Source organism: Pezoporus flaviventris, unplaced genomic scaffold, assembly GCF_033815535.1.
Source record: "Pezoporus flaviventris isolate CSIRO_AGI_PZ_B2104156 unplaced genomic scaffold, CSIRO_AGI_Pfla_v1 ptg000059l, whole genome shotgun sequence".
Classification (NCBI taxonomy): domain Eukaryota; kingdom Metazoa; phylum Chordata; class Aves; order Psittaciformes; family Psittacidae; genus Pezoporus; species Pezoporus flaviventris.
The window spans coordinates 1-26599 of NW_026892607.1; the positions used below are offsets into that span (position 1 = coordinate 1).

The following is a 26599-nucleotide window of genomic DNA, read 5'->3' on the forward strand; positions in this document are numbered from 1 at the left end:
TCGGGTGCGGAGCCACCGGGATCAACACCCCGAACCCAAGGAAAAAAGCCCCAAAGCAAACAAGGCGCCGAACGGCAGGCGGCAATTGGCTGCGGCGTTTATTCTCTTCCGGGTTCCCAACGGCCGCAAGTTTATTTTAGCTATTAAATTAAAAAAATAGAGACGTAAAAACATAAAGTGCCAACGGCCGGGGCCGCGCCAAGTTTCTCGCTTTCTCCCTATGCACGGGCGCGGCCTTAAAACTCCTCTTTTAGGTTCTTATGCGTTGTTTTTGTGGGTTTTAACCCAATTTCTATGTTTTTGCAGCGGGTAGCAAGCTAATGTCTGGGCAAGAGCTGCGCGGGGTCTGTGCGAGGAGGGAGCGCGGCCGCGGATGTCTGCCCCGGGGTTACGTTTTGAGGGGGTTTTCCCTTCTTTTTTCTGTTTTGATAATTATTTTGTAAGGGATTTAAGGAAATCGCTGACTTTGACAGATACTTCCCCCCCCCCCCCCCCTCTCCGCTGGGCGCCCCGTTCCTGCGCGCCGGCTCCGAAACGCGCCGTCCGGAGCGCCAGCGGCGCGCACAAAGAAAAGCGGCTGGGCGCGGGGTGTGACGGACCGCGGCAGGGGCCAATCGGCGGGGCGGGGCTGTGTGACGTCGCCGGTCTCCGTCCAATCAGCGGCAGGGGTGGGTGTTGCGACGTTTGAACTCCCCCGGGGGGAGGGCGCGTTTGTTTTTTTTTTTTCTTATTATTTATTTTTTTTTTTCGGGCTTTTATTTTTTTTTTTTTTTTTGCCTTTTCCGCCGAAGTTGGAGCCGCGGAAAACCTCCGGATTTAGCACCAAAAAAAAAAAAACCCACCAAAAAAGGGGGTGGGAGGGCGGAAAAAAGTTAATTCCTATAGAAAAAGAATTAAAATTATTTATTATTGAAGGCATCCTTAGCAAAAGGCTGAGTTGCGATAAAATAAGAATATACTTTGCGCGCACAGCCCTATAGCGCTGTAAAGTACAGCGGGCGCGGGGGAGAGGGAGAAGGCGCTTTCGCTCTGCTTAATTTTGGGAAGGGGGGGGGAATGCGGTGTGCGTTGTCCGCGGCTGCGGAGGGGCTGCGCTTGACCGCGGGCCCTGCCTAGAGGGCGCAACCAGCCGTCCCGCGGCCAAAAGTCTCCCGAAGGGCGCCAAAAGTTACTCCAAGATAATGCTGCAAACCGCAAAAGGCTGGGAACGGAGGAGAACGGGGGGGGGAAGGAGTTGGATGCGCGCCCCTCCGCACTCGCGCAACCTCCCCGCCGTCTTTTAAACGAGCTCTGTGTGTGTTTCCCCCCCCCCCCGGTGTCTTGCTATGTTTGGGATTTTTCCCTACGTGTGTGTCCTCCCCCTCCGCGCATAACTACGCGCAGGGACGCGGAGGCCGCCTCAACTCCCTCCATCGTCAATGGGAAATGCTGTTCCTAAGCTGGAGAAGGTGCGGGGACACCCACCCCTAACGGGACACCCTTCGAGTCCCCCTGAGCGGGCTGGAGAGCATCCAAACCCCAAACCCAAACGCTGCCGGTGCCAAGACAATGCGCTCGGGAAGTGGCAGGAGGCGCGGGTGGATTTTTAATGTTAAGCGCTTCACTTTTAAGGGATGATTTCATTAATTAAAGGGGGGGGGGTGGGGCGACGGGATTAATTTATGTGGGTGTTATTTAATTTATCATTATTTCAAAGTGGAATAAGCACCCTTGACCATCAAGTGCTGGATTTAAAATGACAAGTGACAACGGGGATAGGGAAAGTTGTGAACGCAGCGCCGCTCCCACCCCCCCCCCCCCGGCCAAGGGCCGAGCGGAGCCGCAGTAAAAGCAAAAAACCAAAAACAACCCCCCAAAGAGCCCCAATAAATAATGATACCAACCCCCACCCCCGCAGAACCCCCTCCTCAAACCCGCGCAAACTTCGCTCCTGTCCCCGCCGTCCCCTCCGCGGCTGCCCGCGCTGCGGGGCGTTGGGGCGGAGGGAGGCGGATGCGCCGCAGCCCCCTCCCCGCCCCTCCCCGCCCCCCGCGGGCGGCGCGCAGCGCTGCGCTGAGCGGGGCGGCGCGGCGCAAGGGCAACGCAGAGCGGCGCGGAGAGGCGCGGAGCGGAGGAGGAGGAGGAGGAGGAGGAGGCCGCGGGGGAGCGTAACGGGGGGCGCGCAAAGCGTGCGCTATGCCTTTAACGGCGCGCGGGGCAGGCATGCCGAGCGCGTAGTGCGGGAAAGTCGAGGCGGGGTTAAAGTTCAGCTCATGGAGCGGCTCCGCGCTGGCTGCAGTTTGGCAGAGTTGGAAATGTGAAAGCAAGAAGCAGGCTCGGGGCTCCCCCTCCTCTCTCCTCTCTCTCTCTCTCTCTCTCTCCTCTTTCCCCTCCTCTCTCTCCCTCTCCCTCTGTCTCTCCCCCTCTCTCTCTCCCTCTCTCCCGCACACGCACACCTCCAAACCGCAGCCCCCCGCAGCAGTCATGTATTCTCCGCTCTGTCTCACCCAGGTAAGCGGCTGCCGGGGCGCGGTGGGGCCGGCGCTGCGGGGTGCGGGTGTGCGGGACTGCGTGTGAGCGTGGTGCGGGGTGTGTGCGCGCCGGGAAAGGGGCAGAAACGCCGCTCGCCGAAACTAACTTTGTTGCCTTTCGCTTGCATCCCACCCCCCCCCCACCACCACTCCCCCCCCCCCCCCTTCCCGCACGGCCATTTGTGGCTGCACATGGCTAATGGCGCCTACTTATTAATGGTTTAATTAATGGGGGGGGGGGGGTATATGCTGCGGGACGCCCCGCACGGCCCCGCCGTGCTTGGTCATCCGCGATCGATGCTGCCGCCCGCCGCCGCCGCCCGCGCCCCTCACCGCGGCCCCGTGGCAGCGCTACCGGCCGCTGCGCCTTCCCGCAGCACGGCCCGGCCCGCACCGCCCGGACACCCCGCTCGGGGTTACGCGGGTGGGATTCCTTCGTGCTTCACGCGCACCCCCGTCCTTTCATTCCGCGGGCGCGCAGGCGGCTCCGTTCCCCGCTCCTGGGCACGCTCCCGCAGGGCGGTGCGGTGTCCTCCGCACCCGCGCAGCGCGACTCTGCAGGGACCGGAGCGTGTGTGTGTGTGTGTATGGGGAGGAGGGGGGGGATGACACCCGCAAACTTGTCCCGCGTGTGTCCTTCCCCCCTCGCCCCCCCCCCCCCCCCCCGCCACCCTCCCGCCCGCGGATCGGGCCCCCTGCGGGACTCGGCGCAACTTTTGCGGCGGGACGGGGCCGGAGGGGTGGGTGAGGGGGGGGGGGTGTCACTCCGCGGTGCCCCGAATTGCGCGGCCGCGGAGCACCGCTGCACCCCCTTTCCCCCCCCTCCCCCCCCCCGGTCTTTTTCCCGCGCTCTGCTGCAGGACGCTAAATTACACACCTTCAATTAGCAGGATATAATGGTTTAACGAGGAAATGCTTTGTGGTGGACTCAAACCCCAGATTATTTCCTCCTGCAGGAGATTTTGACTACATTATTCTTATTAATTTAATTTGAATATTTTCTTTCTCCCGGTGAGAAAGCCTCTCCGGGCTCTTCCGGCGAGAAAAACGCAGCGAGAAGGGGAGGCAGCTCCCCAAGAGCTGCAAAAGTTTCATCCCCTTCTTCCACCGCCGTCCCCCTCCCCTCCTCATTCCCTTAAATTTCTGCAGGAGAAGCCAGAGCGAAGGCACAAAACTCCACCGGGCTTAAAAGCCCTCCGTACACTTGATGAAAGGCAGGAGGAAAACGGGAGCGGAGGGAGTTTTGGAGAGGCCGGGATGCGAGCGTGCGTTCCGGCTGGCCCAAAGTTTGCTCCTGGAATTCCAGCTCGAGGAAAATACCTGTTTTTTGTCAGTTGTGCCGGTGCGGGAGGGCGAGGACCAGGCTGCTTGCAGGGCCGGCCGGCCGTGCTCCGCATCGCTCCGCAGCTGCACGGCTGCTGCTGGGGTGCGCTAGGCCCAGTTACACATTGAGGACAGTAAAATAAAGCCATGCTTGGGTGCTCCCCGGCCCCCAGGTTGTGTTGTGTGTGTCCCCCTTTTATTTTGATTAAAATAAGAAAAAATTGGGAAAAAAAGGGGGGGGGGGGGAACCTCCGTGCTTGCACTCAAACCTCGCATTCTTGTTGCACGTTTGGAAAAGTAAGATGAGGATTAGAGGCCTCCCGACAAACTCTCCTCTCCAAAGGATCAATTAGGTGCTTCTGTCATTTTTTAATGGAGAAAAGGGACAAGCCCTGAGCAATCACAGCAATTTCGGCATTTTTTTTTTTCCATTTCAGGAGCTTTTATTGATGCGAGTTTTGGGACGGAGATTTCTTTTTTTTTCCTTCTCCTTTTTTTTTTGCGTGTGTGTGTGTTAAGTTTTGCCTCAGATTTAAAGGGAAGCTTTCGCAAGTGGGTTAGAAAAGGAAAACAGCCCGCAACGCGAGTTGTGAGCGGTATTCATCCACGCACTGGCACTGCAAAGGCACGAGCATTTTGTATCATCTGTCAGGAAAAATCTAAACATCGTTCCATTTACATATCTGCTGAAGATCTAGGAAATAGTTGAGGGACACATGCACAGCTCCAAATAGATTTACAAGCAAATGGATTGTAAAAAATATATTAACAAGGGGCACTGTAGCTGGCTTCATTTCAAAAGGATCAGCAGAAATATATTGTTTCCAAAGGCTCCTTTGCAGTGTTACATTCTTGCGAGCGCTTTTGGGTCTCTTTCATTGCAGTTGTTTAATTCTGTTTTCTTATGTATTTGTTATCCTTTTTTCATACCTTTACTGGAGAGCGGAAGGGAATTTGGGGAGAAGCACCACACAATGGTGCGGCCCAAATTGGAGGTGCTTCTTGGAAACAGGCTGCTCTCGGAAAAGAGCTGGAGCCACAAACTTTGGGGAGTAGTGCAATGGGATAAATCACCACCATCATCCTCATCATAAAAAGGAAACTTTTTATTCTTGCTTTCCCAGCTTTCTGGTGCCTTTTCTTTTTAGGTGGCCCATCAAACACCGAGGGGGGGAAGCAAATGTCTTTATCAAACACTTTGGAAGTTTCCCTTAAAGCTAACTTGGGGAGAGGCAAAGATCAGCTCCTTTTCCATCAGTTACTTAAAATCTTGCTGTTTTACAGCGAGCCCACAGACCAGTCCTTAGCACACTTGCACTGACACATTCCCCAAAGTTTTTTTTTCGGGAAGGGGCCCTATAATAACACTGAAATAAGTAATTGTATTGTGCAGAAAGTGCTTCCCCCCCCGCCCCCCCCCCCCCCCCCCCCAGCTTCCAGCCCAATTTTGTTTGATCAGCCCCGAGTGCTTTTTCTTTCCACTTTGCCTTTGGTTATACCTCACCGCGGAGGTGGAAGCGGTGGGATTTGGAGTTTACCAGGACACTTGGAAAGTTGGTCTGGTTCCGAGCCATGAGCCTTTTCTCCTCGTACACCATTTTGAACAGACACATTGGAGGCTAACACTGCACACCTCGCGCGCTGAGCAGCAGTGCCTCTCATTTACTTCAGCCATAGGCTTCACACCACAAAAAGAAAAAAGCACCTTTTTATTTCCCCCCCTTCTCCCTCCCCCTGAAGTCTTTTAAAGTGGGTTTTAAATCAGTTCTTTCTGGGGGGTGGGGGGGGGGGGGGTGTTGTTTCTACCTCCCCTTTCAGGTTCGCATCGTCGCGATGAGCTTTAGCGCAGGTTAAAGCAACTCTCTCTTGGATAGCATCCAGCGTCGAGTCAAAAAAGTCCCGAGCACATGAGAGCAGGCAGGACAAAAGCGCTGCTTAAAGCAGGAAAGTTGAAATATTTCAGGATGTACCAAGAACGTGTTTGGAAACGAGGGACGCTCGAAGCGCTCCCCTGGCTCGCTGTGGGTCTGTCGAGCCTCTGCTCTGTGTGTACCTTCGCAGATAAACTTCCACTTGACAAAAGGCCCTTTTTTTCCCTGGCTCTCCCCGTCTGGCGAAGGGAGAAGCTCAGGAGGGATCAGAAGGGAGGGTTTATTATTTTTAATAGCTTGTAGGGACCTGTAGTTTTTATAGATTTGATTATTTTTTCCTCTTCCCCCCCCCTTCCCTTTCCCTGCGAGAGCTGTTTCTGGTGGGTGCGAGCAGCTCCATGTGCTGGGATTGTGCCTCCTCTCACTTTTTGAATCTGCCGACTGCAAACTCGCAGCAATCTTTTTTCTCTCCTTCTCCTTTTTTTTTTAACTCCCCCCCCCCCCCCAACTTTATTGAAATTTGAAACTTATCTTTTCCACTCGAGGAGGGAGGGAAAAAAAATCAGGAATGTGCCAATCATCAGACTGATTTATTTTGTTTTACCTGCTTCTATTTTAATAAGCATTCACAGTCCTTGCGGTCACTGCCGCTCTGCTGTGCCACAGGGAAATCCGTTGTGCCATTTTTGGTGGGGTTTTAGCAATCTGTGTTGAAAATAAAAGATGTAAATGCTGTGGTATCACCCATAGATATAAGTCTTTACAATTCAGGGGCACTCGGAGTAAGTGCAAGGGGAGCTTTTGGGGAGTCAGCAGCTCTGGAATTACAACAGGATTTTGCTGATGGGTATTTCTGCTATTGATTTCTCAGTTTTTCATCGTTTTTGCAAAGGAAATGCAAGGTAAAATAAGGTGTTGGAAGCAAGGAAGATGTCTGCTTTAATAGCAATATTTGCACGACCTGAAATGATTTGGGTCGGAAATGCACTCCATGGGATAATTACAATAAGAAAAGTTAGTTACTGTGAAAAATCCCCAGTGGTGCCTCGCAAGGGTGGGCAGCGGGAGGCTCTGACCCGGCTGGGAGAATCGCTACACAAATGACTCTATTTTTCCCCTCCTGGAGGGCCCAATCCTGAGAAAAAGGAGCAACTCAGCCCCTGGAAGCAGGGATGTCCCCGGCACGCGGTACTGGATCAGGCCCCACAGGCTATATATGTTTTTATGTGCAGCCTGGAGTTCGGTCATTCATTTATTCAGAATAAAACAAGAAGTGTGGCCCCAGTGTATTATAATGTGCTTCAATCCCTTGGGCTGATTTATGTAGTACTTTTTGAGGATATATACTTTTATTTTATTAAACAAAATTGGGGGGGGTGTGCGTCTTTCCTGCCATTTCTTTATTGTCGGCACACTTTTAATCACGATTATTTATGTGCCAAGGAAGAGAGGTGATCTTTAACTCATCGTTACACAAAGCAAGAAGTGTCTCTGGATGGCCAAACTAACTTTCCAAGTAGCGCGTTTAGTTTCATGTCCATAAAAATGCGACACGAAGCATAAAGGGGAAAAAATAATAATCCTTTGTGTATTTGCTTAAGTTGCGCTCAGGTTTTCTGTTCCTGTATTTTACTTTTTCCCCTGTTTATTTGTATTTTATGGAAAGCCTCAGAGTTTGATTCTCCCAAATAAGTCTGAATTTCAGGTTTTAATATTTTTTCTTTTGAATAAATATAAATAAAAATAAAAATTAATTCATGAGACTTGCATTTTCCAGGATTTCAGTATTAGTTATTGCCATGTGTGCTGGATAAATCGGCCACATTGCTTTCTACTCCCTTCAGCGCTTAGGAACTGGAGAGAAAACCGCCCTTCATTGTATTCGTATATGCCGCTATATTGGTGTTTTACTATACTGCCTGCTGCTATTTCCAAATATATCTTAGGGAAAGTTTCACTATACTTTAGACTTCCCCATACAAACATTGATTGGCATCCAAATGTTTAGGATTTGCCAAATTGGCGGGCATACGCTGGCTACACCGCAAGCAGCGGGGTCAGGGAGAGAGCAAAGGGAGATACGCGATCCGCAAGTGGACTTGCAGCAGGGTTTTTAGCTTTTAACTCATTCTACCTTGTGTTTTTAAGGAGATTTGGGAACTGGGGAAAGGGCCCCATCATTGCGTCCTCGGTTGAAGTCAGACCCTATTTTCGGGGAGGTGCGAGAAGAGGTTTTAGGTTGATGCGGCGGTGACGAGTTGGGGTCTGTCAGGAAGGGATACAAACCCTACAGCCCATAAAACATCCAAAGAGCCTCCTAATTCCCACCATCCCGGGAAAGCCCTGTTTCTGGCAGCTTTTTGTTGATGGTTTCGATGACATCGCCCCTTCTCTGTAACTTTTTGCAGGATGAATTTCATCCCTTCATCGAAGCACTTCTGCCTCACGTCCGAGCGTTTGCATACACGTGGTTCAACCTGCAAGCCCGAAAAAGAAAATACTTCAAAAAACATGAAAAACGCATGTCAAAAGAGGAAGAGAGAGCCGTGAAGGACGAACTGCTAAGTGAAAAACCCGAGGTAAAGCAAAAATGGGCATCCAGACTTCTGGCAAAGCTCCGGAAAGATATCAGGCCTGAATTTCGGGAGGATTTTGTTCTCACAGTCACAGGAAAAAAGCCTCCGTGTTGCGTTCTTTCCAATCCAGACCAGAAGGGCAAGATGAGAAGAATTGACTGCCTTCGCCAGGCAGATAAGGTCTGGAGGTTGGACCTTGTTATGGTGATTTTATTTAAAGGTATTCCGCTCGAAAGTACTGATGGCGAGCGCCTTGTAAAGTCCCCACAGTGCTCTAACCCCGGGCTGTGCGTACAGCCCCACCATATAGGAGTTTCTGTTAAGGAACTCGATTTATATTTGGCATACTTTGTGCACGCAGCAGGTAAGTGCTTTTCTATACCACCTTCTCCAACTTTTCTGTTTATCTCCGTGCCGGGTGCCGTATCCTTGGCGGCAGCTGCATGAGGTGGGGAGGGAGCAGGGAATGCCGGTTATCGCCCTCCCGGGGCGGTGAGGAGAATGCCAAGGGTGCCAGAACTCTCCCTTCTCACCCCTTTGATTTTTCTGGTGGGTTTTTAAGGTGCAGCCATGTAAAAGTGGCTCTCGATTTCCCCGGAATAATGGTATTTTGGGCATCTTTCACAGGTGTTATCCTAAATGTTGTCCTGGAGGGACTGCAGCCGGACGCGGCTTCCTTTATTATCCTGGTTTTGGGGGAAAGCAGTTTTTAATTGATTTTTCAAAAATAAAAGTTTATCCATGTTATGCACAAAGTAGTCTGAGAGGGCTACAAGTGCCCGAGGCCTGTAGGTCAGGAGTACTACATAGCCTTACCCCATGGGGATGGGGAGTGTAAATCCTGCAGGATTGGGCTCGGAGGGAAAGGCGAAGATGATCCCTTGATAGCAAACCTAGTCGTCAGGTCTGAGCGGCCACAAAACAACCCCAGTGGTAACCCTGCGGGGAAAAGGAGACATACAACCCCCCTAAAACATCACATTTTATACACTTAGAAGCTGAGCAGGTCTTGAAACAAGTTCCTGGTTTGATAATATTGTGCTTATAAAGGGGGGGAAACTGAGATGGTTTTTGCATGTGATGAAAATCTTGGGATCTCCAACTCCAGCGCAAGGTACGCCCTGGTACTCGGTATGCTCAGAGGATGCGTAGTACGTTGGCTGGTTAAAATAATATGCTATTGTAGTTCTCCTGAGTGATTCTATCACAGAAAAATGTGTGTGTGTGAAGTGCTAGGTCCCGGTTTTCACGTATGGTATGCATAGGTCCTCATGGGTTTCAGCCTTACTTGCAAGTTGTGGGGCTGGAAAAACAGAAGAGCAGAGGGAAGAGGAATCGTATGAGTAGAAACCGCTTCTATACAAATATGTATCAGTAGGAAAATTGAGCAAATTACAGCGCTGGGAGCCTGCATCTCCAATGCCAACTTCTTCCAGAGGGTCTCGCGGAAAGTTTTGGCTACCCAAAAGTTTTTCTGTGCGGAGTTCTTGTTACAATAGGCAGTGTTGGGGACCTGATTTTGCGGGTATGATTGGCAATAACTTCCAAGTATCCTCACGGTATTCCCTACAAATAGGCTGCAACATTTATTTTGCACTTTGGTGAATCGTATGGCGCGTTTATGGTGAAGGGGAGGCAGGCAAATATTGTGGGAAATTATTTATTTACTCTGCAGTCTGTTACGGAGCACAATGAAGGATGGATTACCAATTAATGGCTAACCAAAGGGAGTTGGGGCTGGAGCGTTGTAGGTCCCTTCCCGTTCCATCACCATCCCCAAGGAGACCGGCGACTCGCATCCCTTTTGTCTGCCTCGGTTTCCTCCTCTGGACATTGGAGCAGGGTGATGCGTTTAAAGCACTTTGATCCCTACTGCTGAAAACACTATTTACTGCTGTATGGCATGTGGGTTTTTATTATTTAGATATATATTTCGTATGGTACCAATAAATACTGGTCCATATTATGTTTTCCAAGTGCAAAGCAGCCTTTTACGTGGTAAAAAAGTTGTTCACATAAACCAGCGGTCTTGGTTTAGCCTGTGTGTTTGGTCACAAAAATGTAGGATGGGGAGAAAAGGACCATATTCAGAGGTACTCTGAGGAGCTTGAAGGGATCCTCTCCCTGTTATAACAGCGGGGCAATAGATGTTATAGAAGTTCAACGTTGTGATAAGGGTTATACCATCTTATCAGCACACTCTTGGCAAACAGAACCCTTGATAGCGAACTCCTTTATTTCTGCCTTCATCGTCAACAGGCAGCAATTGCACTGATCGCTCTTCAGACTAGATGTTAGCACAAGGCTTAGGCTCGGGTTTTGGGGCTAGATGTGCGGTTTTGTGTGAGCAGCGACCGCGCCGCGTCGCCTTTTCGGCCGTTGTTTGCTGATGGCACGCATCGCATTGTGCTCTTAATGCGGTAGCCTGTGCTGGCGTATTCCCTGCTAAACCTCACCGGGGAGGGGGACAAAATGATTTTTAGGAGGTAGCGCAGCATGGTCGCTGTCTCTGTCGCTTCACAGAGGTGTATCTAAAGCCTCCCATGTAGGCTACCTCCTTTTTTCCCCCCTTTTTTCCCCTTTTTTTTTCCCCCCTCCGATGTTTCCCAGCAGTCTTTGTTACACCTGAACATTGGCCAAGTTGACAGCCATTGGTTCCCGCAGACCCGCAGTAATGGCAGCTTGTGCCGGGTGCGCAACAGGAAAATTACAAAAGAAAAGGGAAAAAATATTAAGGGATCCTTTGTCTCCATCGGGCCTCGCTCCCCAAACGTATGGACCGCTTCAGTATAAGGAGGAAGTCGCCAGCGCAAATATTAGGTAGGCTGGTCAACCTACATATAGCGGATTTGACAAGCATCTGCTATAGTACAGAAGATTTGTAAACACTAAACAATGTTTTTACCTCCTTAAAAGTTTTGAGAAGTTGCCAGTATTGGCAGGAGGCACAGACTCCGAAACGTGCTTGAAGATACGTGCCAAAACCATTGTGACCTTTTCACCCATAGTGCTCGCTTCTCTTTTTCTTGTGTTTTTATTCTTCCCTCCTCTACTCTTCTTCTTCTTTTTTTTCTGGGGGGAAGCATTCTCTTCCAAGATGCCCTTATTCGAGTTGACTTCGGCAGCAAGATGCCCCTTTCCTTCTAAACATGTACGATAATTATTGCTTTGAATCCATGCTTTTTCTTCAGTAGGCACTATCATCTGTAAGGGAACACATGTGCACGGATTTAAATAGTGCTTCTTACAAAGCTACTGAAATCAATTATTCTCTTTAAGAACTGGCTGGAAAGAGAAAACAAAAATATGCAAATAGGCAAACTACATGTCATTTTTGTAAAAAAGTAAAAAAAAAAAAATAAGATGAAAGGAAAGGAAGATCGGTGTTTTGTGAATTAGAGGTTGACCAAAAAACGAATTGAAATCTAGAGTATTGCTCTCAGTTTGCAGTTTCTAATCTGCTTAACTAAAAGCAGGCGACATTTTCATACCCTGAACTTAGGCTGGCTTTTTAGTTTTCACTTATTCTGCTCTTGTATCAAATGACAAGTTGGAAACCATTGTGGCAAACCGTTTTCTTTGTGGGAGTCAAACAGTAAAGCTAATTTATGACCAGCCCTTTACCAGATGATCTGTATCAGAATCTACAATATACTAGGCACGTGGCAAGGTCACAATTTAAGTTGTTAAGGTCACAACCTTAGCCACCAGGCATTTGACCTTTTAGATAAAGTTAACCTTTGTTCATTAGTAGGCACTCAACCGAGAACTTTCTGGAGTTTTTTACTGCTTTGGAGTTCCTTCTGCTAATGTGATCGGATGGGAGAATGGATTCACAATGGAAGTAGTTAAATTTGGTGAGAGGTCAGAGTTTTTTGAGGCTTCTGCAGTGGATGAAGCTGAATGGCAGGCCGGGAGGCGATGCTGCGATGCCCGGATGGGTTTTTTTGGACAGCCGTCCTTATGCGCTTTGGGCGAGAATTAAGCTAGCGAGGTATCTGTAGCAGAGAAAATCTTTTAATCTTCCAGGAGGACATTTAAAAATCCCAAGTTTAAGAAAAATCCGCGGGTAAGGTTTTATTGACACGAGCTCATTTTGCTATTGGTATTTAGAACAGAAGCCAGCGAAGATGCAAGAAGTCAGCCTTATTTCTGCACCTGTGAAAATTTACTTAGTGACTGAATGTGCTTTATGGCTAATTGCCTGGGCAATAGTATATAGCACATGACCTTGAACTTTAAGCAGACCCATTTTACGTTCTATCACTGGGTATAAAATATTTCCACTTGGACCACCACAAAAGAGGTATCAATGGGTATAACCCAAAGATTGGTTAATGCAGGAAGCAGCTGCAGATAGCCAAAATACCCTTGGAGGTACTGGGAAGTCCAAAAGGTACACACAAGGCTTTGCGTTGTAATCTTTTAGTACAATTGGTATTGATTGTTGCTGCATTAATCCTGTTAATAGCTGCAGCCGGCCCGCCGTGTTGCAGGGATGTGAGAGGTGTCCTGACAATACTGTACATCACCAAAAGAGCTGTCGCAGCGTCTTGAACTCCTGAGAGCTGCTGAGCAAAAGTGGAGCGCTCGACGGTGGAAACTATTGCTAGCTCCTATAGAAGCACACACACCGTATTGTTTGCTTAATTATGCCGTAACGAAGGCTCAGTTTTAATTATTTAGCTGACTTCCCCGCTTTGCTGTGATACCACATTTATTATTTAATTTAAAATCAAAAGGGCCCTGCCACTGTTAGGTTTTGATGCATTTTACTTTTGTTTTGGCTACGTTATTGTCATTCCATCGTACAGTAATCCAGATAGCCGTGATATGCAGATTGACCAGATGGTCATGTTAACAGATTGAGAACCTACTTCCCACTGCTAAAGAGCAGGTGTAAGATCAGTGGGCTTTCCTCCCCCCCGCCCCCATCCTTTCCTCCCAAGTTTCAACCAAAATGCTCTTTAGACAGCTCATAATGGTAGTTAAAAAGGGGCACATTTCAAATGGTGTTTGTTCAGCGGAGATAATACGTAATATATATGTTGTTTTTACACATATCTAAAGACTTTTAAACCATCCGTGACATTCCCTCCATACATAACAAATCTACTTGCAGCCCATGGCTGTTCCAGCATACATCCAAAATGCTCCTAAAAGTTTTGTTTGTGATGTTAAGAGTTCTTACACATTTCTACAGCCAGATTACATTTACTCAGCCAGCTTTGCAGCAGTTATTTCATGCACTTTCCCTATCCAGGGCTCCCTGTGCATGCCAAGGGGAACCTGGGTAGTTCAGTTTCAGCTGAGATTTTAATCTTTTGGGGCTCATAGGGGCTGAGGTTTTCTCCTACATTAATTTTTGCCATAGTAAGACATGTGTAGTTCTAAAGAAGGAAGTGAAACAAAGACATCTCGCCGTGTTTCTCAAGGAATACCAGGAGAAGGCAGATTTTGTGTTGCTTTAGCCTTAGTAAAGGTGCCCATAAAAAGTCAGCGGTGGGAGCCTGGGTCTGTATCTTAGTTGGGAGAGGTGGGGAGATGACAGCTACAGCTCGATACCCCAAATTTCACGCACCCGCCTATCATGGGTGTGCACGAAACACTGTGATCCACACACCCTATGTGGTGCACAGAGATATCTCCATCTATCGATGCTCCCTGCTCTGGGAGCAGGACTGGGTGTTCTCTGGAGCGTGAGCAGGGTGGTAGCTGACAGAAGCAGGATTTAGGTGGGACAACTGCTCTCCCTGCGCGGTTGTAACTGAGCCGGTGAGTATCCGTGATAATTCAGATACTAACTGGTGCGGCACTCGGGACGGTCTGCTCTATCACGAACCCCTGGCAGGAGTTCAGTCATGTGGTTTAGCTTTCCCTTTTTTCCAACAACAACAGCAGCAACAACAAATAAACACGGGATAAAGAGGTATTTCATGTGCTCAGGATGTTTTCCAGGTGATGGGTTTGGCCAATATAAGGGTGCGTTATTTCCATGCCTCCCTGCCCCGCTGGGCTTTGAGGTGCAGGAGCAGGAGAAGCCTTTGAATGGTAAGAAAGTTGCCCAACGCTGCTGGCTTTTCTACAAGTGACTGCACTTTTATATTTCCCTTCTTTTCCACCCAATGATGAATAGCATTAATTTAGATCTATTTAAGGCGAGTGTGGGAGAAACCACAATCTTTGTTGTGGTCACTGCTGTACACAGCGGGGCTGAATGTTTCTCTTGGTTGAGGCCTCAAAGCTGAATCTGGAGAACCCAAAACATCGTGTCAGCTTTTCAAACCCTTCAAAGAGACAGTGGAATCCTAATTGTGCCTAAAACCCGCTACTTATTATTACAATTATGTATTTTCTCCCTATTCGGATGTAAAGGAAAGGGCATCCTTCACTTTCCATGCCTTGAGTTTCTCAGCTCCTCCTGCTCCTCCTCCCCTCGATGCTTCGGGTTCAGGCACCGGCAGAGGCTTTTGCAACCAGCAAATAAACTCCAGCCCTGTGCTCTGTAAACCTTCAACTCCTCCGCAAAAGCCTGTGCTTTGCAACACAAATCCCAAAGTTGGATCCTCCGGGGCTAGGGAACTGCTTCTGGGGCATCCTCGATGGGAGCCGCGGGTCCAGCTCTGCCCCCGCTCCCTTCCACACAGGCAAGGGCTGGAGCTGCTGATTAAATTACAGGCTGCAAATTCAGGGCAAATTATTTTAGCCTCCTAACAGCAGCCGACCTTGAAGGTTTCCTTACGACAGTGAGGGTTCTCGGTAGATAAGAGCTGTCGGTGGACTAAAATTCATTTTAATCACTTTGGGTTTTCTGTTCATGTGATGCTCTTCACTCATTTTGGCTTTGCTGAGTGTGAATTATCACCTCCATTACTGTAGGCCACCAAAAAGCCTGGCTGGGATCACCCCATGGGTCATGGCGTCTGTGATGTGTGGGGCAGTTTGATCCCAGCAAGTTCTTTGGGGGGGGTTGCAGTGTTTTATGCCCAGTTGCCAGGGCTGATCCCCTCATCACAGCGTAATTAATGTTGGAGAGATAACAGCATATTTATGTATTTTTTGGAAGTGTTTCTCGCCAGCATCGCTCCACGTCCCCACCCAGGGGATGGATGATGCTCAGCCCCATGCATGGCACGTTGGAGGAGGATGTGGCTGCCATAGAGCGAGCGGATTCGGGCTGGATTTGTAGCCGCTGTCTGTAAAATCTATGAGGGCCGAGGGCCTCCATTTTGTGTGCCAGGCTCTCACGTGCGAGTGCAAAATGGAGAGCGGCACAGTTGAGTTTTGCCTATCGTGAAGCGTGTAGGCAATGTTGCCCGCGGTCCCTGCACCACCGCGGTGCACAGAGACACACAGCAAGGTCCAGGAAGGGATATCCTGAGCTTATACATCCATTACCTCTTCCTAAGAGTGTCTCAGTCTCTTCTTTAGATCCTTACTATCCATTCTCCCGGTCCAAGTGCTATCCTGGTGTCACGGAGAGCCGGCACATTGGCACTCCGGCCGGTACGATGGGCCCCGGGGAGTCGTTCCCGCTTCCCGACGGGCTTCGGTCCACATCGGTGCCATTAGATTAGCAAGATAAAAATCAAGACGGGTTTAATGACACGCTCGTCTGAAAGTTTCCTGGACTTTATTGTTCATAACTTGGACCTGAGTCGGGTTATTTACACAGGAGGATTAAAAAGCTGCAAACAACTGTGTGATTTTCAGGGGCTGAAGGCAATTAGCATGTGTGGGTTGGAGGATACACTGCGTGTCTGCGTTCCTTTAAAATATAAATCACAGTTATTTAATTATGTTTTGAGAGGGCAGATTTAAGGATATACTGCAAAATGCATTACCTATTATCCCAACACCATAATCTTATTAACCTTGCTTTCTACTTTTTAATTTTATTGTGCACCCTGTACCACTCTTATGATATCAAAAATAATTACTTGGAGGATACATGATGTCAGAGGTCCGAGATGACATTTATCTTCACAAGTGAGGAGATGGCTATCTCGTGCATTGCATAGCAGCACGGGAGGCATCCCAGTCCACACTGGGGAAATGAAGCAAAGAGAAGTATCATCAGATGCCATTTAATGTATATAAGCAAGTTTGTGTTGTAGCCGAGGGCTGGCTTGACCAAACTTGATGCAATTCAGCATCCACAATCCTCCCACAATAGAAAGGCTGGATGTTTTACTCACATGTGCCATATAACTCCCATAGGTGAGCCAACATTTCAAGGCGGCTCCATACATCCAGCTCCGATCCCAGATGGATCTCCTGTTAAACCCTGTGTTCTCCATCCCATCCCTGCTCAGGGCAGTGCCTCTCTCTCTCTTTATTTTTTGATCTATCTCTCATGTTTGATGTGTGTTGATATTTCCCCCTTTATTTTGTGAGGAATGGGTGAGGGTGATGGGTGAGGGGAAACAAACGCCATAATAATATCCCTTTTCAGAAGAATATAGTTTAATTTTGTGTGTGCGTGCAGCAGCTGCCATTGGCAAGCTGTCGTCTTTGTTGCCATGGGCTTTTTTTTCCTCTTTTTTTTCCTCTTTGCATGCGTGCCAGAACATGATTGGATGTTTCAGCATGTGCATGTTTTGGGGTGAGATATATCTGTAGCGAAGCACACAATCGTCATGGGGTTGGTGGGTAACCAAGGCAGGGTTACTCAGCCAGGTGAGCTGAGAGTGGTGCGAGCATGGTACCTGGTGGTTGTGTCGTCGATGAGATAAAACTCGCTGGTGCCATGGGTTTCTTGATGATGTAAAAAGGTTGTTCGAAAGCATCACAGAAGGGTGTATCGCTGAGGTGTCCTCTAGCTAGACACCCATAGAGAGCAGCAGAAAGCCCCCGGTGTTACCAGTCAGTAGGTTTCTCCTGCCTGTCTCACTCGGCCTGGTGTACACATCCCATGGCAAGTTGTCTCCATCCCTGTCTCTCACGCCACAAGGTGGATGGTAGTACCAGTGAGTTTGTGCTGCTTGAGCCCTGGTGATACACAGGCTTCAGGCAGGGCTGGTGGATGTAGCACACCTTCCACGGTGCATAAAGCTAACGCGGCATCACCAGTGAGAGCTGAAGGTGACAGCAAATCCTCCGGGCCTGCCACTTAGCTCTGTAGTTAGTGTTTGTTCTGCTCCTTCATTTCATCCATTCATCATATTCATAATATGCTCATGGCATCAGTACCTAAACAAAGTCTAAACGTGCTTTGCACTGGCCTCTGTGCTGCACATCTCATCCCAGCCACTGTTGCTGCACATTAAGTATGATTGTAAAGGTCTTTTCAATATAAATTGTTCTAAGTAACAGATGATGGTCTAAGTAACAGGAGCCCAGGAAACCCACCATGGAGCTGCAGGGATCATTACTAGGTGCGAAATGCATTTGCAAACTTGGGAAAAACATTTCATAGGGAGGCATTTCCATACATCCCTTGTAGGCTCGGACTAGTCCTAAACCAGCAAGCAGAAAGTTTGCAGGGCGAGTGCAGGCGCCGTGCACAATCTGCTCATGGCATCAGGAGAAAGAAAGGATGAAGAATTACATGTAAAGTGTTGAGACAGCCTCATTCATGTTGTATTTTCCTGTGTCTACAGATTTAGCCTTGTGTGTGAGGGGCAGATAATGAGCTGTGTGAGCTTTGTAATAAACATCGCGTCTGGTTACATTACCATTTTTGTGTTTAAAGCCAGTATGTGTGTTACAAAATACCTTGTAATGCACTAAAAGAACAGGGATGAACCCCTGCAAAGGTATCAAAAGGCAAGTTAAACAGTTGTTCCAATTATTGTCAAAATGAACAGTTACTGGAGATCCTAATGCAGAAATACATTGTCATTCAGATTTCATCCTAAGGATATTCGCTTGGAATTTTGTCTGATCTTTTTGCCCAATGAGGTTTTAATTTGATATGGAAGAAAACAGCCAAATCCCTAAGTGATGCTGGAAACTTAGGGTAAAATTTAAATGTAATTCAGTTCTTCTTTTCTTTTAAGGCAAAGTAGTTTCAAGTAAATCAGAAGAATGAATTCTTTGTATCGGGATGCTTGTCTCAAGCCCAGCTATTGTTGGGATCCCTTTTAGGGAGGATAGCCACGGCAATGCTTTTATTGTGTGATGGCAAGGACTTTTCCTGACGTGATGAGGACTTCATTAAAGATAGCCAACAAACCTATTTGCGTTTGTTTCTGTGTTAAATGGGAACTGAGAGTGAACCGGTTGTTTTCCACATACATGGTCTTTAATAATAAACTCCCCTAAAAAACACGAGATGTGTCTCATCAGTGAGCAGTCCCATGACGTGAAATTGTCTGCCTGTGGGATGAGGATGACACGAGCAGGGTCCCTGTCCTACATGGAGCTTGGTTATCTGCTACAGTCCCATATGGTGGGGAGCTAAGGGCAGTTTGTGTGCTGTAGGGTGGGATGCGCACACCTCCCTGCAGTGGGATGCCGTGGGCATGGCCCTGGAGAAAACAAGTATATTGAGTTTTCATTCTTGTAGGTTTTCTATGGAATGGGTTGCTAAGAAACTTCCACATTTCTCCCTGTTCCTGGCTGGATCTCTCCCTGTTACTGCCCTTTGTAAGAGGTTTCATTTGCCAGGGCTTGCGGCTGAGTTATCCTCAGTTATCCTTCATCTCTGCTGCAGGCCACTGAGCTTGTGCGGTCCAGCTTGGCTCGGGGTTCCAGCAGGAGGGATGGGATTAGGGAAGGCATGAGCACCAGTGATGCAAAGCCAGGACATGCTTGGAAAACACACTTTTTGGAAAGGGTGAAATGAATCAGAGTTTGAAAAGAAAATGGGATGTTTCTGTCCACACGGTTCTGAAACACGGGGCAGTGATATCTTTGAGTTGATAAATGTGCTTTAAAAGCCTCACAAAATTTTGCCTGGCTGCACAAGCTGTATCTAATATTAATACTATTTCCTCATTAAAAGGGACGAAGCATTTCTCAGGCTTGTTCTTCGAACAAGCTTCGCCTACCTTAGCAACTTCAGGGAACTTTCCAGCTCCGTACTGGGGCCGCTGACGCGGCTTGAGGACAGGTCAGTGGCCATGGAGGCATTTAACATTTTAATTGCCTCCTGTCCTGACTGCTGTGATGACCTGTTTGTTTGGATTCTATCTCTTTTTCATATTTAAAAAAAAAAGGGGAAAAAGAAGGAAAACAAAGGAAGTACAGTGCTGTGCACAGAACAGTTATTAAAAACAGTTGGGAAGCATATAAAAGGTACTGTTTGTGTGAGAAACGGGACAGCTGTGATGGTCTATTGGGAAAGTGTGTACAGATGGTGGTAGGGAGGGGAATGATGACTACATGGCTGATAAATGAAATACAAAAAGCATTAAATTGGTGATCTTTTTAAAGAGTACACTTTTGGTTAGCGTTTTTGGTGCATCATTAGGGCTCTTTGTCTGCCTCTTATTTAGCCAGGAAGTGCGACTATCTTCGCACATTTGGGGCTCTGATTTTGTTTACAAATAAGGAGTCTGTGTAATAAATCACATACCATGGAATTATTAAAGAAGATAATTAAGCACACGGTTTTCCCTATATTGGGAATGGCACAGGATCATCCTAAAGACCTGACAATACCACAAATGCAATTGGGCTCGAATTAGTTACGGGAACACGTGGGATTTCCTGGAGCCTAAATGGATTTCTTTGTTTTGCAAGAAGTGGGACCGACGGCGCGAGCCGGGTTTGGGGAGTGAGGCTTTGGCGTTTGGAAACCACGGAAGGAAAACCACTTGACATTTTGGCTTTGTTTTGAATTAGTTTACAGTACCAAAGGTGGTGGCACATAGTGACCAGCCATAGTAGCTGGGTGTTGCAGGGGCTCCAAGGGGATGCAGGGGATCTGTTGGCTTCACAGGACCTCTTTTGGAGGAAGCAGTGAAGGAAAGAGGGAGAGACAGTTGGAGATAAAATTTTTCCCTGTAGTTCTTAGGAGGGGGATCCCCGTCTTCCAATCCTTAGAGCTTTAGTATGTTCTTTATCGCTTATTTGAGGACTAATGGAAATGAAGACAGTATCTATGTATTCCTGCACACTGGGATAGAGATGGTCACTCAAATGCTGCAAATCTCAATGCTGAGAGTTTTTAAACTAGTAGGCAAAATAATCCACGTCCTCCCGGTGTTTCATCCAGTTTCCAGCTGAAATAATTCCCGGTTTCCCTTTGCCTTCCCTCTCACCCACCCGTTGCTTCGTGTTCCTGCTCATTGTTTCTGGGTGCCATCAATAGACGAAAGCATTTTCCTTAATAATAAATAGCCTTTGGTAATGCCGTGCTTTTCCACAAACCAGCCCGGTGTCCGGAAGCCGTGTTGGCTCCAGCCATGCCATTGTCCCTCCCTTGGCGGGGACAGACCATCGGCAACCTCAGCACCCTGTTTCAGGGGTGCCTTCAAATGGCGCAAAAGCGGGGTTCAGCAAACCTCCATAAGAAGAACCTTCCTAGAGGGAGCTTTTCCAAAGCCCTGTTGGATGCAGGTTTATTGCTGCTCTGAATTTTGTCAATTTACAAACCTCCCAAAACTTTTGCATGAGACATTGGGGTTTGTTTGCTCTCCTGACAGGGTATCACAAACTCCTCTTTGTTACCAGACTTGATAAACGACATGTTTCCCTGGGCCTTTCCTTTTTGGGTCCAAGTAAATTTCCTTCTGCGTTTCTACATTTTCTTGAAATGTAGAAAAAAAGCAAGATTTTAGAAAGGCTTAATGTGAAGAAAATGTATGACAACTTGATAGATTGCTTGGGACTTCAGTGCAGTAATTGTACAAAGTAGGTTGCAATTTTTTTCTTACAGATGCAATGTATTAAAGAGAACAATAGACAAAGAGACGCATAGCACGAGGATGGAGAGACCGTGTTGGCCAACGTCTACAAATTTGTTCCAAATTTCAATTATTAAATATCACAGAAACATATTTATTGTAGCAAGACTGTACGTTTTCTTGGCTGATCAGCTCTTGGGTCGTTTGTGGGGGTTTTGTACACCTTGTCCATAAATAATGCTTCTTACTAAGAAAAGAGCCCATTCCATTTGCAGGTGCAGGTCATGGAGAAAGGACAATTTAGCAATATCTGGGCATGTATAAAATGCCTCGAGTTGAAGATGATTCCTTCTAATATGTGACTATTTTTTACCAGTATAAATGTGTCCTCTGCTATAGCTTCACTAAGTGGACAAGTCCAAGAGGTCTTTCTAAGAGCTACACCGATGGGTACCCCAGAGGCAGCAGAAACGAGCAGCTGGTAAAGATGCTGCTGTGACACTTCTTGGTGGTACCAGTCCAGCTTCAGTCCTGGCCTTGCAAATGGCCACTGACAACACCTCATCAGATGGAGTCACAAACAAGGATGAGTTTAGAAACACGGAAGTCTCCCTCCTCCTTTTCCGCAGTGCAGAGTGTGCGTTGCACAAGGCATCTGCTTACCAAACCCAGTGATGGGAAGCCAGGTTTCTCTGCCAGCTTGCACAAAAGTGGTTTTGCCCACTGTCCTGAGAGCAAAATTAGTCTCTGAGCTGTTCGTGCTGGGTGTGTGGGTCTCCCAAACCTCATCGGAGCAACTGAGTGCAGAGTCCACCGCTGTTATCCAGCCACTATTTCAGTCTCTCCTTCGGGAAGTGCTGCCAACCATGAGGGAGGGGGCACCCACAATATATGTGGTCTCTTGATACTGCCCCGAGCTTTGAAAGGAAAGGTTAATTCTTACTGAAGCAGTGATTTGTGTCTTTGATTACTTACTGATTTTACACTGAGGAAAATAATTCTCTAATGATTGCAGTTGACAGAGAGCCCGTCCGTATTGTACAGCTCTGATTTACAACTTGTGTTACCAAACTTTTTTTTCCCTCTTTTTTCTGTCTTTTGTTGTTTTTTCCTTTGCTGTAGTGGACTCAGTTGTGCTCAGAACAGAAGACCCTCATCTCTATTTGAGATCGGGTAGTGCCCACTCCTGGAGCCAGAGCCCCGTCCACGGCAGGGTCTGAACAGAGCAGTGCTACTCCCATCAGCAGACTACGGGAAGGCAACTATTAAGAGTAGAAAGCTATTAAGCAGTCACGTTTTTATTATGCTTTAGTGTTTTGTTTAAGTCTGTTCTTAATTGGTTGATTAATGTAAGCGAAGTCCTTTTCTCCCCCACCATCTCTACAGATGGCAAATGGTAGGTCCCAACTGTCATTGTGCGCAAAAAAGGTTATGGTTCAAAGTCAGAGATACAGAGATACCACGATAATCAATCATAGGAACTTGTCTCGCTGTGCCCAGCCAGGCAAAAGTTAGGCTTGGTGGTAATATTCCCTCCAAACCCATCCGGAGGAATTTCTTTACACTTTTATTTCAAGGGGGATGAGCTGCTGCAAACTTCATGCTGCCGGATCTGGGGCATTCCAATAAATCCAGGCAGAGCTGCAAGTGGCTTCGGCGCTGGGTAGCACAGCCAGGGCTTTTCTTCTCAGCATCCTTCTCCTTGGCAGAGTCTGTGTGAAAGCAGCCCGTGAACCTCCCTGCTAAAAAATGAGCCCAGCAGAAATAGGGGCATCCTGTGCTTTAGAGAATTACCTTCAAATACATATCTTTTAAACTTTCTTTTTTTCCAGTTTTAATCTACGAGGATGATTTATTAAGGCTAACTTCCTTCTCAGGATGAAGAGTAGAATTATGTTTCTGGTATCGATCCATAAAGAGGATTTGCATTTTATTCATACTATAAAAGTGCTTTTAATGGAGACATCGCGGTAATTGAATTTATACTGTGTGTAACTATCGAAGTATCTTTTTAATTATTTTATGTTATGTAATACAATAACTAAATCTAAAGCCTGTGAAAAGGGGGTGGCTGTACTCTGTCCTTAGGAGTAACATATATAGCTTTTAATATTCTAACGGTGGAATGCAGTTAAGGACATTCTTTATTTGAAGGGAAAAAAAAGAAGGGGGAGAGAGAGAGAGGAGAAAGATTTCATTACATTCAGCACAGTATGAGACTAAGTCAAAGTAGTTTTGCTAATTAAATTCAATTGCTATCCATTAGACCAATGGAATGAGATGAATCTACCATATAGCTGACACAGCACAGGTATGCAATTTGGCTAAATGGCCATTTCTGAACTGCAGCACGCCTTTCTCCGCTCGCTCGTTTCTCCAGGCTCACAATTCCTGCATGGAGAGAAGTCGAGCAGCTCCCAAAGCCTCTTGGGGAGCACGGCCACATGTTTAGATAGGCAGGCTCCCAGGGGTGAACGCTAGCTGCTGATGGAGTCAAAATGGACTAGAGTAAGCTCATAAAGTCCAAAGGCAACGGAGAGATGGGTGGCAGATTTTGGACTTGATAACCTTAAAGGTCTTTTCTGAACTTGTTGATCCTATGATTTTTTTCTGGGTTCAGTCACGGGTATTTTCCTTCCTCTGCCCATGAGGCTGCCTGCAATGGGCTCCTCGTGTTGCATATCCATCAGGAATTGTTGTGAGCGCAAGTCTGAGTTACCAAAATGGCTTGAAATGCGGTGAGCAGGGTGCATTTGCCAGCGTTTTGGCATAACGTACTACATGGGGAGATGTTGTGTGTCAGACAGAGAAGTCTCCTACCCCAGTGAAATGACAGGGATTCTATGATTCTATGACAGGAATACCTCTCAAGCATTGGCGGAGGCAGAATTTTGACAGCCAGCAAGGCTGCGATGCTGCTGAGCGCACAGATTTACACTTCCTGCCAAGATTAAAATGGGCTAAACCCAAAAAGGGTATTAGGGATTGTCGCTTTAGGAAGAAATAACACCTTAATGTAATGCAGGGAGGCAGCGGCTGCGATCGGCCTTCCAATACTTCCATATCCTGGGATCTCATGGGCTCGTGTACTGTCAGGTCGGGACTGGCAGGACAGGAGAATAAAACCCAAACTTATAAGGCAACCATGGTGAAAAACTTTGCACCTTCCTGCTTTGGTGCTGGAGCTCATGTTCCAGTTTTGCCTCTCGTTGGAGCAAATCTCGGCAAAGTCTGGGGACTTTGGTGTGAAAGAAGCCTCAGAGCTTCACTTTCTGCTTCTGATTAACTGCTGCAGTGTATTTTCCTTCAAGCTGTATTTAGTGAAAGGGAAAAAACTCACTAAGTTGGGCTGAATAAAGGCCCGGCAGAAAACTGGTCATTTAAGCCTCTCTTTGCTCTATGGTATCCTTAAATTTCCTTCCGAGTGCAACCGGTGATGCTTTTTATGATCAATCTTTCGGGTCGGGGTATTTGCTCAATAGAATCCAGACAAATAAATGTGAAGAAAAGCATCCTGCTTTAAAAGAAGGAAACAATTAAACCTCCTACTTTGTTATTTACAGTAACTACCTTTTTTCAACAATTGTAGAAGTTCGAATGGAAGTAGCAGTGTGAAGAGGGAAATGTGGGAACTTTCATTTGTCGAGACTTTGCATTTCTTCTGCTTTATAGCCATCAGAAAAGAGATTGTTGTGCATTCTATTAAATACTGCCAGTATGATTAATTTAAAGGGTTACATTTTATTGAACCCTGGTGTAGATGTTCTTTGTCAACTCACATTCACTGCTAGTTAGAGTGTGTGTCGCATTTATCAAAACTTTCTGGAGCCCCTCTCACCTCATTAGCATGTGAATCTCTATTGAGCAGTTAATGTCCGTTACAGCGAGAGTGCTCAATTCTTGTTTTCAATAAGCCAGTTGTAAAATGTCAGACTGTCACTTACAATATAAAAAAGCAAAAATGATGGTATTTGTAAAAATGTTATCACCTCATAAAAACAAATTGTAAAGACATGAAAGTGATCTTGGTATGCTTTGCTTTCAGAAGTGAGTTAGTACAGCTGCTTTAAATACCAGTTGTCTGGATTCCCACACTTTCCTACCAATGGAGAGGTTTACACAAGCATAATTTAAGTTACAATTACCCTAATTAACATCTCATTTGCATAAATTGTTGAAGTCAAAACAACAAAGAATTGCTTAAGAAGCTTAACCCTATTTGTCCAAAATAAAGAGATGAGTTTTCACTTTGCAATCAAAATTGGCAGGTTCATTATGTCGGAGCTGGAATACAAACTGAAGTTATACTATTAATTAATACTTTACAGTTTTATGATCGGGCTGAGCTTCTCCTATTTACAAGGTGCATGATTTCAAAACATCCTGCTCTTGCTATCTGAGGTGTAGAGCTGTCAGGTGGGGAGTCCATGGGGTATTGGTGGAATTGGGAAACCCCAGGTCTGTGTCCCTCATCCCTTCCTTTGCAAACCTTGGCTTCGTCTGCTGTGGCTGGGATGGGAACTGGGGAAGAGTTTACATCCAATACAGGCTGAAAGCTCCCATCCTGGGAAGGAAGGCTTGTAAAATGGTGTGAAGAGGCCAAATGACAGCAGTGACAATAGTGATGATGGTCAGAGACCCTCTGGCCTCCCTTGGCAGAGTGGCCGGTTCACCCAGGTTTTCCCAAGTGTTTTCATACTTGCCAAGGCCCCTGCAAACTTCTGCCCTTATCTCAGAATACAGAAATGCAGAGCAAGAGACCTGCAAAATAAAATCTTGATACTATTTATTTAGTAAAACCACATCTTCCAGTTACGGCTTTGGGGCGGTGGTTTAGAGGAGCTTCCAGTGCTTGTGGGTAAGTCCAGGGCCGGCACTCTGATCTGTCTCCTTTGAACATCTGATTCCTGGTCTCTGCCTGCTGCAGTCAAAGAGGATTGTTGGGGCTTAGGCCAAAGCTGCTGCAGGCAAGGAGAGTTTTTCCCTTAGACACTTGCTACCCTGGGTAGATTAGAACAGTTCCACTGACCAGTCCTGCTGCTTTTCTGTACCTGTTAGGTCTTGGCTGCTAAAAAGACCCTTTTATGTGCCTCTGCCACTGTGTGGGTGCAAGGCACTATGTGAGTTGTGGATATGGGTGGTAAATGAAGTGATTCTTGGGGTTTTTAGCAGAGACAGGACACATGGAAGCTTATTAGCCTGCAGGGACAGAGGGTGGCACACAGTTTTGATCGGTGCCGGTGCTAATGAAAGCATTCTCAGTCACTGGGACCATATTTTCCTTTCCTGTATTCTCTTGTTGCAGCTTCATTAGCTAAGTCAGAGTGAATGTGCATTAACCTAATAAAACTTCCTGCATCCCTGTGATTTAGCATCCCCTCCCTTCAGTGCCCTCTGGATGGAGATTATCCGCTGGTGTCTGCAAGTAGGTGCTGATCGATTGAGTCGGGTCATGCACTGAGCTCAGTTTTAACTCAAGGTTGAGCCTGTACCAAAAAGCTTGGCAAAACAAAGATCGTAGTGAA

At 47.1% G+C, this 26599-nt stretch overlaps 1 protein-coding gene across 14 annotated transcripts in view; it reads left to right on the forward strand.

The window, feature by feature from the left end:
* The first annotated feature begins 2062 nt into the window (after positions 1–2062).
* NFIA (nuclear factor I A) overlaps positions 2063–26599 on the forward strand; it is a 254009-nt gene continuing 229472 nt past the window's right edge. For 6 of the 14 annotated variants that reach the window (XM_061469627.1, XM_061469635.1, XM_061469638.1 and 3 more), the window contains exons 1-2: positions 2064–2490; positions 8113–8644. In XM_061469627.1, coding sequence (XP_061325611.1) covers positions 2464–2490; positions 8113–8644 — 559 coding nt within the window. In that variant the 5' untranslated portion in view covers positions 2064–2463. Of the gene's footprint in view, positions 2491–8112; positions 8645–23454; positions 25040–26599 lie in introns of those variants that run through there. The other 8 variants (XM_061469629.1, XM_061469628.1, XM_061469633.1 and 5 more) reach the window with 4 other exon arrangements.